Genomic DNA, 19,083 nt, shown 5'->3' with positions numbered 1-19,083 from the left:
CTATGCGATGGCCTATGTGTAAGATGTTAATTACATTCACTAATGAGTTTTGTTAAGATTTAAGTGGGATTAAAACAAATTGGAAGACAAAGTTTTATCTAATATGGGTGCAAATGCTAATATGTTTCGATTTTAAATTTTAATATAACGGTTATAAATAAAAAATTATTTTTTTTTAATTTTCAAACAATATTTAAGAATGAATTATAATATGAGATTACATTTATAAGATCAATAGATATAAAAATTTAAACAAATAAAATAAATACTAAATTTACAAATAAAGTTACGAGTTCAAAAAATTTATAATTTTTCATGTATTATATATCTCATTTTTATAGAAGACAAGCTTGTTATGCACATATCTCGTTCTCAAAAAGAAGGAGATAAGTAAAAATGCGTTGAAAACCTATCACAAATATAATTAAGATAAAATAAAAAAAATTTCTAAACGTATTTTATTTTAAAAAAAACCAAAATATGTTCATAAATATTTTATCCTCACTATAAATGAGATACGTTCATTGAGAATTATGTATATATTGAATGCCGGTGGATGCACAAAAAAACTAACTAAAAATCACAATGATAAAAAGGATACATTATATATGAAAATTCTAATTAAAAAATATTTTAATAGCTTTAACATAACAAACTCTACCCACAGCTAACCTTTTAAATTGTATATAAATATGGATGCAACAAAAAAAAAACACAATATAACACTTTTAATAAATAAAATAAAATATTATTTTGGTCTTCCAACATTTAGGACGAATCTTATTTTAATTTTTAATATTTTAAATATCCTATTTCAATTAAAAAAAAATTTAAACGTTTTATTTCAATTTCAAAAATATTTTAAGCAATTTCAATGTTGTTCTACTATTAAATTTGACACAAACAATTTACATATTAAAAAGTCAATAGTATTTGATTTTAATATGCAAGTAAAATCAATCTACGGACAATCACTAGTATAAAAGTTTTTTCTTTGATTTTGAAGGGTTGATGATTAATTATTAGGATTTAGAATTTTATACAAAATAAAAAGAAAAAGTCTAGGGGCTTTTATTTAAATCTAGTCAGCACTTAACCTGCGAAAAAAAAGTGAATGATTTCATATCATTGGATAAAATCTCACATCATAAAAAATACCAATACTAGCTAATTAATGACTACAAATCACAAAATTTACTAGCCTCCTAGCACTCCTCAAATAAAAATTAAGAAAAAAAGTGTTATAAAAAGGTTTTAGTTTTATTTTTCTAACACATGAAAGAATATATATGACTTAACTATAGTAAGGATATTAACTCCACACAACTCATTCCGTTAACTACAAGTGTTAAATTTAACAATAAAACCATATTAAATCAGTTTAAAATTTTTTAAAATAAAAATAATACATTTAAAATGTTAAAGAACAAATTAAAATTTGATCTTAATGTTAAAGACTAAAATAATATTTTATTCTTAAAAAAAAAGAAATTTGGTAGGACTTATATCAAATTCTGCTAAAAAAAAAGCAATAAAAAATCCAACGTTGCAACTTTTAACAGCTATTTAATTGAATCAACATGATTAATACCAAAATTAAATAATTTAGATATAGAAAACATTAGTAAATAACATATACACTCTAATAATTGCAAAAAAAAAAATTAAATTAATAAACCTTAAACAATAACCTACAAAACTGGAAGTCAGAAATAAAACTTTTAATAAAAAAATTAATTTGATACAAACAATTCATTTTATAAAAAACAGCAAAAGAATATACCTCAATAATGTAATATAAAAAATATATATAATAGGTTTTCTATTCCATTATTCCATCTAATTGAAGCTCTCTTTCATGATTTTATAATTATTAACTTGTATAACAAAGTTTTGATCACCTTATCAAAGTTTTAATCATATTAACAGTAACCTACATATTAAGTGTCCATTAGGTAAATAAAAAATTACCATTAGATGATTCTGATCCACTGAATTGTTGATTTTTTGAAGTAACCGTTTTTTTTTTTTATTTGCGGTACCATCACCTAGTCTCCGTTTATTTCTTCAAGATCATCCCCTTCATCATTGTCTTGAATTTTTTGCATTGCCACTTGTCTCCCTTTCATTTGATCATGTGGATTGTTAGTCTTCCCAAAATTTTGCTGAGATACTAGCTTATAAATTTCTTATCCCTCATTGACTTGACTCTTCCATCCCATTTTTTTGCTCATTTTTTTTTCTGTGGATCATATCTGATGACGCTTGGATTTACTAGGGACATAGCTATCTCTTCAGTACAAATTCTTTTATCATGATTAATTTTTTCACATTTATAATAATAATTATACAATTTTTCATACTTAAATTTAGTTCATGAGTGACTTTCATTGTTCTTTTTGGACTAAAATTCAATCTTTAATGGTAATTAGATATTTAATTTCACTCTAATCCTCAAAAAAAATCTAAGCATAATTTTTTTCAATGGATGAAATTTCAGTATTTGTCATTTTTTTTTATTATGGTTTTTATTTTTGTAACAACTCAACTTTTAGCATGTAGTGACTAATATTAATTGTCAAATATTAGTAATCTGTCAACTTATAAACTCTAAACTTTTATTAGTAAAATGAACATTCAAAATATCTATTGTTTACATTGTTTAATATTTTCATTGTTCACCTATACTTTTTTAAAAATTAAATATGTCCCATAATGTCGCAAGGGCTTCATACATATATCAAGAGAGTAAAAGAACATCAGTCATACAACATCAGACGTATTATCCCAAATTTAGACTCCTTTAATATGTTACACTACATATATAGTACAGACTTTACATATGACACCTGAGTTCTAGCCAATTCAAAAAACTTATAGTCTGGCACCCAAGTTAGTAAAGTCTTATCCGTTAAAAAAATACTAATAAGGAGAGGAAAATAACACTAGATTCTGTAGCTTTATATAGCGTTGGCCGTTGGGCGGCTTTAAAAGGTAAACATAGTTCAAGTTTGGGTTGTAGCAAAAGGGGTAGCACTGATGATTGGATTTTTGACGGTTTAGAATTTTACAAATGAATTCTCGTTACAAGTATAGTTTCTAAACCAATCATTAATCCTTTCATACAAAAAGTTGTTTGTCACTAAAATAAACCCCAAAAATTTATAAACCGAAGTATTCAAACCTCGGGTCGTTCTCCCTAGGAATTACAATAAAGTGTCTTGTTATTGGTTAGAAATGTGTTTTGGGGTTTTGGATAAGAAGCATGAAAGTAAATGGCAATGAAAATAAACTAACAACTATAAAAGGCTCTTGGCAAGGTATGAAAATTAGAAGTCCTATCCTAGTTATCCTTCTCAATTGTGATGAGAATTGTTCATTGCTACCACTTAGTTAACCTTTACTAAATAAAGGAAAGTCAAGTGGATGAATTGACTTGAGCCACAAGTCCTAGCCAACTCCCAAGGAAAGACTAGCTTTAGTGCACTCCAAACCAATTAGCAATCTCTCCAATTACCAATCAACAAAGGAATTAGATAACTCAAGTGTCACTAATTACTCTACCTAAGCCAAGAGGAACAAAATCTAACTAATAGCTATAAGAGACATTTCATCAAACACATAGAGTGCAATACAAGTAAACACATGAATTTGCAAGAATTAAAGAGAGATCTAACTACAAAGGCAAGAGGTCCACAATAGAAAACCAAATCAATCATGAAACAACAAAGAACTTACCAATTGCATTGAAGGAGAAATGTAGATCTACAAAAGAAAATTCACAAACTACAAACAAAGGAATTACATTAGAAGAAGAATTCTACAACTACAATAGAGGAGAGGAACGAAAATTGGAAGAGAGAAGAAGAAGAAATAGATCTAGATCTATGAACTAACCTAATCCTAATTCTAGAGAGAAGAGAGAGCTTCTCTCTCTAGAAACTAACTAAATGCTAAACTAAAACTAATTGGTAACTAACTTTCTCATCCCTCTTCAATCCTTGGCTTAAATAGCATCAGAAATGAGTTGGATTGGGCCCACAAGGCTTTAGAATTCGCTGGCCATGTTTTGCTTTAAGTGAACCAGGTGGCAGCAACGGCGCGTCCGCGTACTATGCGCGTACGCGTCACCATGCGTGGTTCAACCATAGAAAATCTTATATCATTTCGAAGCCCCGGATGTTAGCTTTCCAACCCAACTAGAACCGCATCATTTTGACCTCTGTAGCTCAAGTTATGGTTGATTAAGTACGAAGAGGTCGGCTTGACAGCTTTTGCGTTTCCTTTATTTCTTCATGAGTTCTCCATTTTTACATGCTTTTCCTTCATTCCCTTGGTCCAATCCTTGCCTCCTAAATCTGAAATCACTTAGCAAACATATTAAGACATCTAATGAAATCAAGGAGAATTAGATTTAGCTATTTTAAGTCCCAAAAAGTATGTTTTCACTCTTAAGCACAATTAAAGGAGAAGTTATAAAACCATGCTATTTCAATGGATAAATGTGGGTAAAAGGTTATAAAATCCCCTAAATCAAGCACAAGATAAACCCTATAAATGGGGTTTATAAAGCACCACCTCTTCAACGCCTGTAAGAATAGTGAAGGAAAAGGGTAAAATTCTACAGTTTCCAGTAGAGTACTAACGAGAGAAATGATTCGCTTATCAGTCCTTGGATAAGACTCTAGCACGGGGATAATCGTACACGTTATTATTTCAACCATAGGTTATACAATCTTAGCTTTCTTTCATCTCGTGACTGTTTTAGTCTTAATTTCCTTTCACATTATTCCTTACATTTTCTTATAATTCCTTATAGTTTTTTTCCATTAACATTTAGTATTTTTGTCAATTCATAACAGTAAGTCAGTAACAGTGGACAATCATAGACAAGTCACAAATTATAAGTCACAAAACACAATAATAGAGAATCAAGCACAACACAAGATTATAGAGAATATTTCGCAGACAATCATGATGTATGTCTGTCCTACGCATACTATAAATTTATGTGTCGATTCACTACCAGCAACCCGACATTACTTGGAAACAAGTCTCAGATACAACTTTTCGATTGCATCAGTATGTGTACATGTATCGAATGATTAAGAATACTATTAGTCCATGATAACTGATAATTATCGCAAAATTTGACGCTATAATATATACACATAGTCAAACACTCCGTGGGTAGGATAAAACCAGAAATCCGCATTCATATAGTCTATGCATTGGACAAATGACACATAATTCTCGACTTTGCCAAGCAAACATTTAACTATTCATTAGGTCTGAGACATTTCTTCATTATCATTCTACTATAAAGCTTTTAAGAATGTTCATTAATAAGCATTCTGCCTCAAATTCTATCACATTCTGTCTTATTTAGTTTTAGCAGTCTTTCTCATTTTGTTTCCAATCTATCTTATTTGATCTTATTCTATTTCCATCCGCCTCATTCTATTTCACTTTGTTTCAGTTTATTATTTTATTTCAATCTATTTCATTTTATTTTATTCTGTCTCTTTTTTTAGAGCCATTTTTTGCACTTATTCTTTTAGGATATTTTTCTTTTGTGTTCTTCTTTTTAGGTTGTTATTTTGTCCTCAATCTTTTAATAAATGACCTTTATATTCCTTTGTCAAAAATTATTATTATATCTTTAATCTTTTATCAAAAAGACATTCATATCCTTTAAGTCTCTCTCTCACACACACATGAACGATATGCCTGTTTGAACTTTATCCTTGGAAGATGTCTCGTGAATTATAACTCGTAACTCATTAGTAGTGAAGTGAAGAAGAAGGAATAATTATGGTTGTCGTCTGGTTGCTATGCTGCTTGTATTGCGCTCAACTGCTCTCCATCATATTCTGCCCAAACTGCTTAGATCGAAGGTCAGTACTCATTGTTAGTGTTTGTTCTTCATTTTTTTATGTTCTATTTAAAAGTGAAAAAAATTTAGAATTCTTCATTTTTTTATTTTTCATTCTTATTTCTTTATTATTCGGTTTAAGATTCTACAACTACTAGTGCTTTTTTTTATGTGTTGTAATCTAGTTAAAATTGTGACCAATTCGTCGCGGATCTGAGTTTCATTTAACGGTTTGTCGCTGGCTAATAGGTTGCTGCATGTACAAGGCGAGATTCAAACCCCCGATACTTGTTTAAGCATACGAGTAAGCTTACCACTCAACCAACCCAAGTTGGTTTTTTATTTATTATTTTTTTTTTGGTTGCCCACGGTATCCCTCAGCTCGACAGGTCAAGGACTAATCCGTTCCAGATCGGAGCTTCATTTAAGGGTATGCCGTTTTATTATTTTAATACAAACTAATTTTACCAGTTGAATCAATAATTTTACTAATAATTACAACAATTTATTGACCGGTTTCAAAACCTGCCCTATAACACCTCTATTTCCAAAAAAATTTATTCCTAGGCTAACTAGAGGCCCAAATAGCAGGCCCTTGCTTCAGCCTCCTCCACTGATGTAGTTGGGTTTGGAGCACTCCAAGTGGCTTGCTCGAACCAAGAGACCCGCATCGTCCCTAATCACAACTCCAACGCGTCTGTAATCTCCATTGCTTCAAGAGGCGTCAACACTCACCATTTACCTTGTAGACGTGCGGTGGTGGTGCGACCCAGGCAGCGGTGCTCGTGCTTCCCGACGGTGGTCGACGGACGCTGGAGGCGGCCTCTCGTGAGCGAAATTGATACCATGTAAATATTTATCGCCGACACAAGGCTAACTCCAAAGCCGTTGAATGGTCACTGTATCTGTATCACAGCAAACATTTCTATCATTCCACTGTTCTCTAAATTGACTGCTTGCGCTGCAATTGCGCAACTCACCAGCATGTTGGGGACAGCAATAAGGTTGTTTGCCAAGAAACCGAAGCCGAAGATGGGACCAATAGAACTGAAGACTCCACCGGAGCAGAGACTCACCATCACTAGAGTGCTATTTGATATTGTGAAGGAGCATGGTCCCCTCACCGTTCAAGACACCTGGGAACATGTCAAGGTATACATATAGTGCTTTTATTCACTCTTAGTGCTATGAATATTTTTGATACTCTTTCTTCCGTCATCTTTGCGAGTATTACTTTCGAGTAATGTGCTGTTGCTTGCTAAGTGAATAAAGGAAGGAATAGATTTTTCTGGTTTGCACTTTATTCAAGAAAATCAAACATAACTCATTCTGTGAATAACATTGAACTCAACATTATTGAGTAAGGATTAAATTTTGATTTTGTTTACTCCAATAAATCTTATTATTCAGAAAATTACAAACATACCACAGCTACTTCTACTAGGGGATGATTATTCCCGCAATGATCAAAGTTGCTCAAGTATATACTGAAATTCACAATTAAACTTTACCTGTTTAATCAGTAGATTGAGCCCATTGAGTAACTGTCTAAACTGTTTCAGGAGGTTGGATTGAAAGATTTGAAAGGCAAGCAACATATGAAGATAGTGTTGAGATGGATGAGAGAGAGACAAAAGCTTCGCCTCATTTGCAATCATGTAGGACAACATAAACAGTTTCTCTATACTACTTGGTTTACCAAACCCAGTACTTTGAATTCACCTGCAGGAAGCATTCCAGTAAAACAAAAGAAACCTTATTGAAAGTTTATGACTTCTAAAGCATAGCGGATGCCTTATAGTAGTCCCTGAGACTCACGGCTTTCACTATTTTAGTTCCTCAAATTCAAAATTTACTATACTAGTCCCCGAGATCTAATTCCAGGCACCACATTGGTCCCTGACCCTTTTTGGCGTTGAGTCGACGAATGGAATACCCTGCTAGCTCTGACTTTCCACGCTAAACACAAGGATAGATGATGTTGTTTCGTTTTGGCGCTTAAACAAGGCAAAAGCAATGTTGTTTTGGAGGATAGGGAGAGATAAAACGGTTTGCACATCATATAAACTCTCCTTCGTCTTCTCGTTTTGCCTTGTTTAAGCACCAAAACAAAACGACGTCGTTTAAGCCTATATCTAGGGTGGTAAGTCAAGATTAGTTCAGCACTTTGTTCGTTGACTCAGTGCTAGAAAAGGTCCAATGACTAATATGGTGCCCAGAGCTGAATCTCGAGAACTGTTATAATGAATTTTGGATTTGAAGGGCTAAAGTTGTGAAAGTAATGAATTTAAGGGACTACTTTGGAGATTTAGTCCGTAGCCGCGTAGCGGATAGACTAGCTAGTAGCTACCCATAAAGTGGGAACAGCATTGCATTGTACTTTAAATTGATTCCTAAACTAAAGAATCTACCCGCCTAATAAGTTTTTGTTATCATTTCTTGATTTGTTTCAGTGTTTTCGGTTTATGGTATTATAAAGGAAAAAGTGAGATTAGTGATTTTTTATTTTTAATTTATTATTATTGTTATTATTATTATTTTTGTAAAACCCAATTTGTGGATATGTTGTACCGTCTTATTTTCATTGTGCCTTTCTATGAATTTGTTGCATCTTTCACTATTTCTTTTAATAAAAACTTTCAGTTGTGGCCAACTAGGGACTATTAGGCATTTGCATTTGTTATCTTTAGTACCACAAGCATAAAGCTAACATTTGCTTGTTCATTCTCTCCAACACGTGTCTTGGATTAAATGAAATAAGACTGTGAACTAATAAAACCATTCATGAACCAGGATAGTGCTTTTCTATTTCTATTGGTACTCTCTAACAATATTTATGCTGAGACCAGAATAGGGTGTGGCATTTCCAAACACCAACAAAGGATCCATCATTGACGTGTATAGCTGGAACTAAAAGAGGAGGGAAGCATGGTGGAAGATTGGAGGAAGAGGATGTGGACACAAATTTCTGATGGGGTCCCCGTCCCTCACTCCCTCTCCTGTGTGGAACCTTTCATGGTGGTTGGTCTTGAAGGAGATGTGATAGTGACAACAGGCACTTGGGCAGGTCAATAGGATGGGGTAATTTAGGAATTTTAACGCACATAAAAAAAGAAGGAATATAATTGTCTAACTAAATAGGCTAAATATTGGGTCTTCCTTCTTTCCATGGTGTATTGCATATTTTATTTCATTTATCTCACCATTGAAACCTTTACCATGGTTGATTTAAGACCTTTTCTGCAGCATATCTTAGGCGGTGACTAGAGTAAGAATGTGAACCAGGGTGATTGTAGGTGGAGCGAGGCAGTGGCGAGTGCTTTGGATTGGTTCGTTAGGGGCTTTGTTTGGAGTGCTTTAGAAGGGTATATTAGTGAGTTTCGATCTTTGAAGACAAAATATCCTCCAAAATTAAAGCTCTCATACACATCTTAAGGTTTCACAAAGTTGGTTTGGTGTTCTGGTAAGTTGGTAGATGAAGATTTGAAGGAGTGTGCGGTTGGGTTATCGTTGCCTTCGAGATCAGGCATCCCTTGGTCTGACTTAATCAGCAAAGAATTAGCAGTGTAAGACATTAGTGATAATTCACTTCCCCTTTAAATTTGACCTGCTATACCTTACAATTTTGATGATAAAATGCTGTGATGCTTGTTCCAAGTGTGTGAATGCATGGTGCTAGCATGAATTTAAGCTTGCATGGATATTATCAAATTGATTAGGTAAGAATTGGACTAATAGATAGTTGTTGTAGCTGTGGTCTATATTAAATCTTGTAGAGTTTGGTGATGATGTGATTGCTAACGGAGAAAGTTAGAGGTGAGTGTAGGTGAAATTATTAATATTTGTGGTAGTTTAAGCCCTTAAAAAGCATATGACAATTTAGCATATATACCTAGATACTTCAATAGGATCTTCTAATTTCTTTGGAGCAGGTTCTGTAATAAGATAGGGGGTTTGAAGGAGAAACTCCTAAATATGGCATGGAAAGAAGTTTTATTCAAAGTTGTATTACAGGCCATTCCATCTTATGTCATGAATGCTGGATGCATTCTTAAAGGGTTCTGTCAGAGATTGAGCAATAGGGAAGAGTTGGTGGGCCTCGATTGGAAAAAAGAGAGGGATTCATTGAAAGAGTTGGTTTAAATTGTGCATTAGCAAAAGGGAAGGAGGCTTAGGCTTTAAGAATTTGCACGATCAAAACCTAGCCTTTCTTGCCAAACAAGCTTGGAGGATTTTTTGAGAACCCTAATGCTATATGGGTCCAAGTTCTCAAGGCTATTTATTTTCCTTGTCAGTTCAAAGAGGTGAGGGTGGGAGATCTTCATCTTGGGTTTGGAAAAGTATTCTAGAGGAGAGGAACCTTTGGCTGTGGAATGGAAGATGGGCTATAGGCAAGGAGGATAAAGTGAGGATATGGAAGACAAATGAGTGCTAGGGATGGGGACAATACAAGGACAGAGGAATGAAAACATGAATATGGTGAAAGATCTGATTGATGAAGGTGTTGGATGGAACTTAGCTAAATTAAGAGAGAGGTTTCAAGATGACATTGTGGAAAAGATTAGAAGAACTCCAGTCAGCATAATTAATAACCAGGATAGATTCATATGGCCATACAGATCAGATGAAAAATATACAATTAGAATTGGGTACCACTTAATTAGGAAAGGAAATACAAGTAATACTCAGAATGTCTCATGGACTGGTGAGAACATAAAGTGAGTTATGAAAAGAAATATGGGATTTAATGATCCCGCATAAGATTAGGATGTTCCTTTGGAAGGCTTCACATAATATTATTCTGGTATTCACTAACCTATATAAAAGAAGGATTATTAATAACCTTGTTTGCCCATTATGTATGTAGGAGCAGGAGACAACCGAACGTGCGTTGCTCTTTATGTCCCTGGATTAGAGCAGTATGGTTTGGTGCACAAATTCAGTGCAGCCCAAGGCCATAGATAGTTACAACATCTGGGAAATGGATGCTGGACCTCATAGAAAACATGAAGACAAGCTCTTTGGATCAGAATACAGAATGTATACAAACAAAGCTAGATCTTTGATTTGGGAGATATGAAAAGGCATTAAGGCAGGAACCAGGCAGTGCACCATAACACAGAATTAAACTCAAGTTTAATCATACTCAGAGCAAGAATATTGGAAGTGGATTTCTCAGACCCAGTGAACACTGCAGATTTAAACAACAACATCAATAGGAATAAGCAAAGGAAATGTAGATGCATCATTTAATAAAAAATCTGTAAAAGGAGCAGTTGTTGTAGTGTTTAGGGACCATAATGGATGTATTGTAACTGGTTCAGCTTCAAAAATTATAGCATGTTCAGCCCTGACAGCAGAAGTAATAGCTATTAGGGAAGCACTTACTGTGGCAAAAAATTTAGATATAGAGAATGTAATAATTGAAACAAATAGTCTGAATCTCACCCAAGCAATCAAGTCAAAAGAAGACATTGGCGAGGTTCAACCATTCCTGGAAGACATATGGGTTTGGGTCGGGTGGGTTGGGTATAAGGATCAAGTAGGGTTCTTTGGGCTTAACCCAAGACCAAATAAATAAATAAATAAATAAATACCTGCTTTTTGAAAGAAGCCACAGCAGACGGATATTGTTGGACCGTGTGGTATACTGTGGTTGATGAATTTTGTACCGCGTTTCATCTGAACCTTCAGAGAAAAGTGGCCTAAAGTTCCTCCTTTTGAGTTTGAAGGTCTGGAAGAAAAAAATATATATATACATTTTTATATTATTGGTTTCAAGTTTTGTTTTTATACCCAAGCTTTTTCTTGTTGGTTTCATGGTTGTGACATGTCATTTCAATAACTACCATTTTAAACATTTCAGTACTAATTTCATCGCCATTAAATTTATATGCGTTGTCTATGCTTTTATTAAAAGAGTAGTTAAACTTAAAATTGATCCGCTTATTAAAACTAGTTATACCTCTTTTATCTCATATTTATGTTTTTTTATTTTCCAAAAGAGAAAACAGTTAATAATTAGTCAATATAAATAATGAATATATAGTTTTTGAATATTAAACATATAACTTTACGAGTTTTGGATATGTGATTTGCTTCTTACAAATAATTTTCACTTTCTCCCTAACAAATTTGTATAATACTTAGACTCAGTTTTTTTTTTTCCTTCTTTGTTAGTGGACCATGTTAAACGTTTAGTTAACACGCAATTATAGTTACAGAAAATGATATGTGTATTGTATGTAGATTTCATTTAACTGTCTTATAAGGAAACGGAAACATGTGCAAGGAGACTCGTTCAAATCTAAGTATATTGCACGGAAGCTATTCCTTTGGGACCGTATGATGACTTGACACTATAAATTAGATTCTCAAGGTTTTCATGCTCTGCCACAACCCAGTTTCAGAGTACAACAAAACATTGCATTTCATCCCCATTGTCTTTTGTGTTTTTCTCACATACAACTTGAGACATCATGATGAGGTACGGAGCTTGCAATAAGCTTTATCGTACTTGTCTTTTGGCAACTAAATTGTCCCACACATCTTCTCAAGTCTCTCCACATACAGTTACAACTTTGCTAAGCTCTGTCAACCCTGAATTCCAGGGTCATAATGTTTCGAGTAAGTAATAAGCATGCTGTCGTTACTAGTGTTTACAATTACAAGCCAAATGGCTAATTTTTCGGATTAAGTTCAATCCATCAATTTTAACTAAAGTATTAAACACCAACATCTCCGCCATTAATTTTAAATATCAACATCTCTACACCTTTACCTTACAATGATTCAAAATATAATCGTTTATATGTTTCTTTTTATCAGAGTTTCTATAACTTAAATGTCCATAGTTCGATCTTTAATGACTCGGAAAAAAAAAAACAAAGAATTTTGCATGAATTAAATAAAAAGAAAAATAAAATCTACTAAACATATTCACTCAAATCCAAAAAAACTCTTATGTAAGGGGATGCATTATCTTTTTCAATCAGCTTAAATCTACTAAAAATTTAGCATGAATATTGATGGTTGAGATGTTTACATATTTAAAAACTTTGGATACCAAAATCATTACTGTCTAGTTCATAATTTCATATCAATATGGTTAACTTGATTTTGAGCGTTACTACAACTGCATTATATTGCTAATTTATCTCATGCCCTTTATTTGATTTTAGACAGTAAGAACAGTTTTCTTTCTCGAAGAGTATACATGTCATCCGTTTCCTTGGGTTCTTTGGCGGCAAAGGAGCAAGAAGGGCATCAAAAAGGCATCGAATTTCAATTGCTAAGAGCAGTTGAGGATCAACATGGGGGAGTTGTTGTAAACATTGATGAAACTATGGATACTTTGGTTTTTGCATCTATGTTGGATGTTTCCTTAGCGCGTTGGAAGGAACAGGTAGGTATCATTTTAAAAGTATTGAATTTTTTTTTTTTTAGTTTTATATATGTTTAGACAATTAGACCATTAATAATACACTGTTATTTTGGTTCGAATATATATACTTTTTCATTTATAATTCAGCAGGTATACATATATATAGGCAGGAAATATAAAAGGTTTTTAAAAGTCTGATCTCTAAAGGCAGTTATTAGTTATTATTTTTCATAAGAAAAAGAAGGTTTTAGTTGGTAACTGATTTAGTATAATGCGCTAGCTCGTTAATTCACTATTTTATTTATTAAATAAGTGCAATAATAATTAATATGATATTAATTAAGATGATAAATTTTTTATATTTTTTAATAATTAAGTATTTTATACTATAATTTAGAGGGTTTAATTCAAATATTAAAGATAACAAATTAAAAAAAAGTATCTTTATGAATTTTATATATATATATATATATAAGAGAATATTTTTTTTAAGAAAATTGTATATAAAATTTCTCTTAATTCACAAATTACTAATTTCTTGACTATTTTCGGTAGGTTATTTTTCATGAAAATATAAAAAAAAAAACTAAAATTGAATTCAAAAGAAAAAAAATTCACAACTTTATTTGGTTAGCTGACAAAGTGACAATTATGTTGCAAAAGCTAGAGTAATTAAAGACGTAACCTGAAATCTTTGTCGATGCCTAACAGAATTTCTCACTCATATACATTCATTTAGTCCACGTACCCATAACCATACTTCTCATTTATATAGTATACGTAGCAACTTATTTAATAATTATAGCTCCATATATATTTCATTATGTTAACCATCTGGGTCATGGGACAACTCTTCCGTGGAATTGTCGTCACAATATATATATATATATATATATATATATATATATATATATATATATGGCTAAATTGGGTTTTTTTTTTTTTTTGGTTTTCTGGTCTGGTGCGATCCTCGCAAAATGCGTTATGTTAGTTCAAAAAATCCACGGAATTAGATGTCTTGCTATTTAATTGTGGCGGTTTTTAAGAATGTTCTTGAAAAAATATTATGACAGTTTTTTTACTTTTGTAATTTGCGACAATTTTTTCACGGATATCTAATCACGTACATCATAAAAAATAACTATTATTTTTATTATTCGCATGAATGGTCATCCAAAAAGATGGATATAATTGCATGACGGTGTAAAACATTTTGTATCAAAATTAAACTCATATATTGTATGTATTATTTTCTATCTATCCTTTTATGCATTTTTCATTTTATTATTGAGATTAATTAATAAAAAGTAATAAATAAGATAAAAAAAATTATTTTATACTATAAAAGAATAACCATATTAAGTATACACAAAAAAGTATCTATTAGTTATTAATATAAAATATATATTAAAATATAAAATAAATATCGAAAATAAGTTATACCATATATGTATTTATACACAAATATATAATCGTTTATTTCATAGCTAATTTTTGTGTTCACGTAGTATTTTTGTAAAAAAAAAAAAAGTAGAAAAAAGGTGTGTAAAAAAATAATATACACATTATTTTCTATATATTATCCTATATTTTATTATTCATATCTAATTTCTAATTAATAGCAAGACCCATTTGGGCTCATTAGCACTCGAGTATTGGTAATAAGAAAATGTGGTTATCGTTTCAGGGAAAAAAGGGAGTGTGGATCAAGTTACCTATAGAAAATTCAAATCTTGTAGCCGCTGCGGTTAAGGTATATATATATTTTTTATATATTTTCTTTTCTAGTTTACTATTAACAAGAATCTTAAGAAGCATGTTATTTGTGATAAAAACTAATTTTGGGGTTTTACTCGCTCAGGCAGGGTTTAGATATCACCATGCTGAACCTGATTACGTGATGCTTGTGAATTGGATTTCTAATGCTCCAAATACAATCCCTCCAAATGCTTCCCATCGTGTTGGTATTGGTGCCTTTGTCATGAATAGCAACGGAGAGGTAATTCATTCATTCCTTCCTTTAATTTGTAGTTTCTACTTTAATTTCCCATTATTGGCCATTGCTAAAGTCAAATAGACACGACATGCATTGTATCTTAGCTTCTTCCAGGAAATTGAATGGAAGAAAGCATATATATGTTTGACTGTTTATGTAACCGTGAAAACTTGCAAAAATCTTATACGTGTGGTGTATGACTTCCGCATATGAACTCTTTCCATGCAAATTAAATAAAGGAAAATGTTTCTTAACCAAAGAAAATTAGTTAAACATAGCCATAATTTATTTTATTTAGTATTCATTAATTATTGCGACAATTAATGAATACTAAATAAGGTAAATTTTGACTATTTTTTTTGTTTTCCTAGTATTATCGTTTTTAAGTGAATCCTTTTAAACTTTTTTTTCTCCCCAAAATATTAGATGTCAACACTTTTTATTAAGATTAGCTAATATTTTTAGTTAATGTTTTATTTTTACAATACTAAAAATTAGTGTTTAAAGTTTAAGATTTAAAATTTAATCTTTAGTATTTAGAATTAGTAAAATATTGACTACTCAAAATAATAGTTAATTAGTCATGTAGTATTTTTTATTATTATTTGAAATACTTTACACTTTTTATTTTTAATTTTTTCAAACTAAAAAAATACTGTCAAATAATAAAAAATGTGAGTTTAATTTTAGCTATATGTTCTTAATGTTACCAAAGCTTCGTAATCACCGTAAGCATAGCAACCATAAAAGGAAAGATAGAGTCACCATCCTGTTTGAAATTTTATTTTATAAAATTTTTCCATATGAGAACAAGTCAATTTGTCAAGAAAGTCATAATAACTAGTAATAAAGGAAAAACCCTTTCCGTTGATATTTTATTATTTTTTATGATGTATTTAAATAGATTTGATCCAAGATATAGGGAAAAAAAATAGTATGAGGATAATTAAACTGAGAATGTTTAATTTATGTGCGAAGTTGTATACATTAAGGTGATTGAAATTGTTTGTTTTTATTTCCAGTTGCTTGTGGTTCAAGAGAGTAATGGCAGATTCAGTGGCAAAGGAATATGGAAGTTGCCAACTGGAGCGGTGAATGAAGTAATAAGAATGTTAAAATTAACTAATTATTAAACTATATTTTAAATTATTTTGTTTTATTTGATAAATTATTCCATTTGCAGGGTGAGGATATTTGTACCGCTGCAATTAGAGAAGTCAAAGAAGAGACAGGGGTAAGTGAAAAAAAAAAAAAAAGAAGCATAAAGGTTAAGCTTTCAACATTTGCCAAACATTTTTCAAAATCTTAACCCCATTGTTTTTGTTCCAATTTCAGATAGATACAGAGTTTGTTGAAGTTTTGGCATTCAGGTAAGCATATATAATTAGAATCAGTCATTACTCTTATTTTATTTTTGTGGAAATAATGATTAGCTTATCAAATTCTGTCTTTGATTTTTTTTTCCTCCCTGATGGTTTTAGGCAAAGCCATCAAACTTTCTTTCAGAAATCAGATTTGTTCTTTGCTTGCTTGTTGCAACCTTACTCCTTTAAGATTCAGAGGCAAGCGTCGGAAATTGCTGCAGCTCAGGTACATACATATCATCAAAGGACCAATTAGCAAAAATTTTCACGGGCATGATTTACTTGAGTCTAGTGCAATTCCAAATAATTTAGCTTCAATAATTAACAAAACAATACATAATGGAATTTATTAAAGAGAAAGTATATAAATCAATTTTTAGTCAGTCAATGTTAGCCGATTTTATGTTTAGATTTATAATTTAGGATTTAGTAATTTAAGATTGATGATTATGATTTAGAGTCTAGAATTTAAGATAAATAAAATAATTTTAAAAAATTTAAATGATGTAGACAAAATGATTACCTAGCATTACTCTTTGTTAAATTCATTTGCATTGTTTTTTCAGTGGATGCCAATAGAGGATTATGTAGCCCAACCTTTTGTTCGAGAAAATGAACTCTTTGACCTTCTCACAAAAATATGGTTGTCCAAGGTGGATGAAAAATACACTGGATTTTCTACCATACTTGCTAAGACATCTAAGAGCAAGAAATCCTATCTCTATTTCAACAAGAAGGATGCCAGTTGCTTGCTATCTCCCAATTCCATAAAAGATCAATCTTGACAAATTCTTGTAGTTATGTGACATAAGATTTGAAAGCCTGACTCATTATTCATTAGTCTTCATCTACAGAAGTGGTTGAAAGCAGGTTCTTACTTTCCAGGATATCTGAAGACATGAAAAAAGGAAGAATATTTTCAATTTTTCGTTTGTTCATTTTTCAAAATCTTACATAGTTGAATTGAAGTTTGGTGATTTGTTAGCTTAATTCTTTGATACATATAATTGTACGTACAAGCTCAGCAGCTTCTGATTAAAACAATGGTTGCAAAATAATTTCTTGAAATAATAGTTTAATTAAATACGTGCTGCTTCTTTTTCTATTAATATTATTCCTTTGTGTCTGTTACGAATTACGATGCTTCCCTGCATGCTGCTTCAAAAAGTATTGTTCTGGTAATAGTGGATATAGGATTGATCCCCATGTGAAAAACGGCCTCATTTCTGGATATTTAGATTCAACTTAAGAACTCAATTTGCTAATCATTACCTCTTGATAAGCTCTTTTATTCAACCTAATTTTCCTGACATTCTCTAGAAACCAGGCTCTAAATGTTGAGAATGATTTTGTTGTAGGGTTGCATTGGCTCTGTGCTCCAAACTAGATCGTTCTTTTTCAGAGACATAGAAAAATTGCATGTTATGTTATTTCCACTTCTTTTAGAGCATCTTTGGCACACTGAGCTTCTGAAAATTTTCTTCTGAAACTATATCATGAGAAGCCTTCCACAAAAATATTTTAAGTTTTTGCAAAACCTACAATTCTCAAATTTCATTCCATAACTCCCTTGTTTCCATGCTTAAAGACATGCCCTCCGAGCACTGCTAGCTATTTCCTTCTTAGCCACCTGGTAGCCTGGCTTGATAGTGTACCCATCCCTCCTGAATGCCAAGTTAGAATCTTTTTTTCATAAAACTTATTGGATTTTGAAGAATCTACTCCTCAAGAGCTTGTGCAAACAAGGTCATAATTTTCGAAGTGTTCCATCCTTTCTGTTACTTGATAGAGAAGCTTATGCAGACTCATATACATATTATGCAGCAACACATAATCGAATATAACTTGAGTAGATTAGTTACTGAGTTTGTTACCATTATTGCTATCTGGAAGTAGTCAGTTAGATTGAATTAGTAAGTAGTTAGGAACTATATAAGCTTATTGTCATATCACTAGTTAGTTGAGTTCTTTCATTGTAGATTGAGTTTATGCCAATACAAAGAGAAACCTTTTTCACATGATGCGGTGAGTGTGGATTTCAAAGAGTGCACCAAGAAATTGAGATTGAAGAAGGAGCTTAATCATTCAAACTTGATAATTTTAACCGCAAGTTCTGAACCGCTAGTTAGCGTGTAGTGATGGAACCAGTTCGCAGAATCGCACAACCAGAGGCACGATCGCCATTGGAGAACTTTGATCCTCAAGAAATTTTAGTATTTTTTAATCAACCTTTTGCAATTCAAACGCACATAAACAAAAGTAACGGAGGACCAAGCCAAGATCATACAAGCCCATTTTACTTACATCTCTCAAAAAATTCAGGTATATCCATAACTCATGAAATTCTAAATGGAAGGAATTATGGAGATTGGAGTAGAGTTATGAATCTTGCTTTGAAATCAAAGAACAAGCTGAAATTTATTGATGGTAGCTTAAAGGCGTGGGAATGATGCAACACATATGT

At 31.8% G+C, this 19,083-nt stretch overlaps 2 protein-coding genes across 9 annotated transcripts; both read left to right on the top strand.

Annotated features, from left to right (window-relative positions):
- Positions 1-6,447: 6,447 nt before the first annotated feature.
- LOC112775639 (uncharacterized) lies at positions 6,448-11,656 on the top strand. 8 transcript variants are annotated; one of them, XR_011877496.1, is made up of 5 exons: positions 6,448-7,027; positions 7,438-7,533; positions 8,725-8,956; positions 9,122-9,441; positions 10,743-11,656. XR_011877496.1 is itself a non-coding variant. In XM_025819415.3 (3 exons), exons 1-3 carry the CDS (start codon positions 6,860-6,862, stop codon positions 8,845-8,847), a joined length of 387 nt encoding a protein of 128 aa, XP_025675200.1. In that variant the 5' UTR covers positions 6,470-6,859; the 3' UTR covers positions 8,848-10,599. The 8 variants fall into 8 exon arrangements, 3 of the variants coding, with proteins under 3 accessions (XP_025675200.1, XP_072083575.1, XP_025675201.1); XR_011877498.1 differs by having other exon boundaries at positions 6,475-7,027; positions 8,730-8,956; XR_011877495.1 differs by having other exon boundaries at positions 6,449-7,027; positions 8,725-9,441.
- Positions 11,657-12,137: 481 nt separating this feature from the next.
- Positions 12,138-17,705, top strand: LOC112775638 (nudix hydrolase 2-like). The gene is made up of 9 exons (XM_025819412.3): positions 12,138-12,502; positions 13,057-13,280; positions 14,947-15,012; positions 15,121-15,258; positions 16,278-16,355; positions 16,439-16,489; positions 16,591-16,625; positions 16,737-16,845; positions 17,186-17,705. The coding sequence occupies exons 1-9, from the start codon at positions 12,355-12,357 to the stop codon at positions 17,402-17,404; spliced, it is 1,068 nt and encodes a 355-aa protein (XP_025675197.1). The 5' UTR covers positions 12,138-12,354; the 3' UTR covers positions 17,405-17,705.
- The last annotated feature ends 1,378 nt before the right edge of the window (positions 17,706-19,083 follow it).

Source organism: Arachis hypogaea, chromosome 19 (assembly GCF_003086295.3).
Source record: "Arachis hypogaea cultivar Tifrunner chromosome 19, arahy.Tifrunner.gnm2.J5K5, whole genome shotgun sequence".
NCBI classification, from domain to species: domain Eukaryota; kingdom Viridiplantae; phylum Streptophyta; class Magnoliopsida; order Fabales; family Fabaceae; genus Arachis; species Arachis hypogaea.
Note: the sequence above shows the minus strand (reverse complement) of the source record. Positions and strands in the feature narration are given on the sequence as shown.

What these genes read in the sequence shown, in the direction of transcription:
- LOC112775638 (XM_025819412.3), top strand. Translation starts at nt 12,355, where the DNA reads ATGATGAGGTACGGAGCTTGCAATAAGCTTTATCGTACTTGTCTTTTG. An exon ending in AAGTCAAAGAAGAGACAGGG is followed by an intron (nt 16,490 to 16,590) that starts GTAAGTGAAAAA and finishes TTCCAATTTCAG; the next exon opens with ATAGATACAGAGTTTGTTGA. An exon ending in CGGAAATTGCTGCAGCTCAG is followed by an intron (nt 16,846 to 17,185) that starts GTACATACATAT and finishes TTGTTTTTTCAG; the next exon opens with TGGATGCCAATAGAGGATTA.
- LOC112775639 (XM_025819415.3), top strand. Translation starts at nt 6,860, where the DNA reads ATGTTGGGGACAGCAATAAGGTTGTTTGCCAAGAAACCGAAGCCGAAG. An exon ending in ACACCTGGGAACATGTCAAG is followed by an intron (nt 7,028 to 7,437) that starts GTATACATATAG and finishes AAACTGTTTCAG; the next exon opens with GAGGTTGGATTGAAAGATTT. An exon ending in TTCGCCTCATTTGCAATCAT is followed by an intron (nt 7,534 to 8,724) that starts GTAGGACAACAT and finishes TGCTGAGACCAG; the next exon opens with AATAGGGTGTGGCATTTCCA.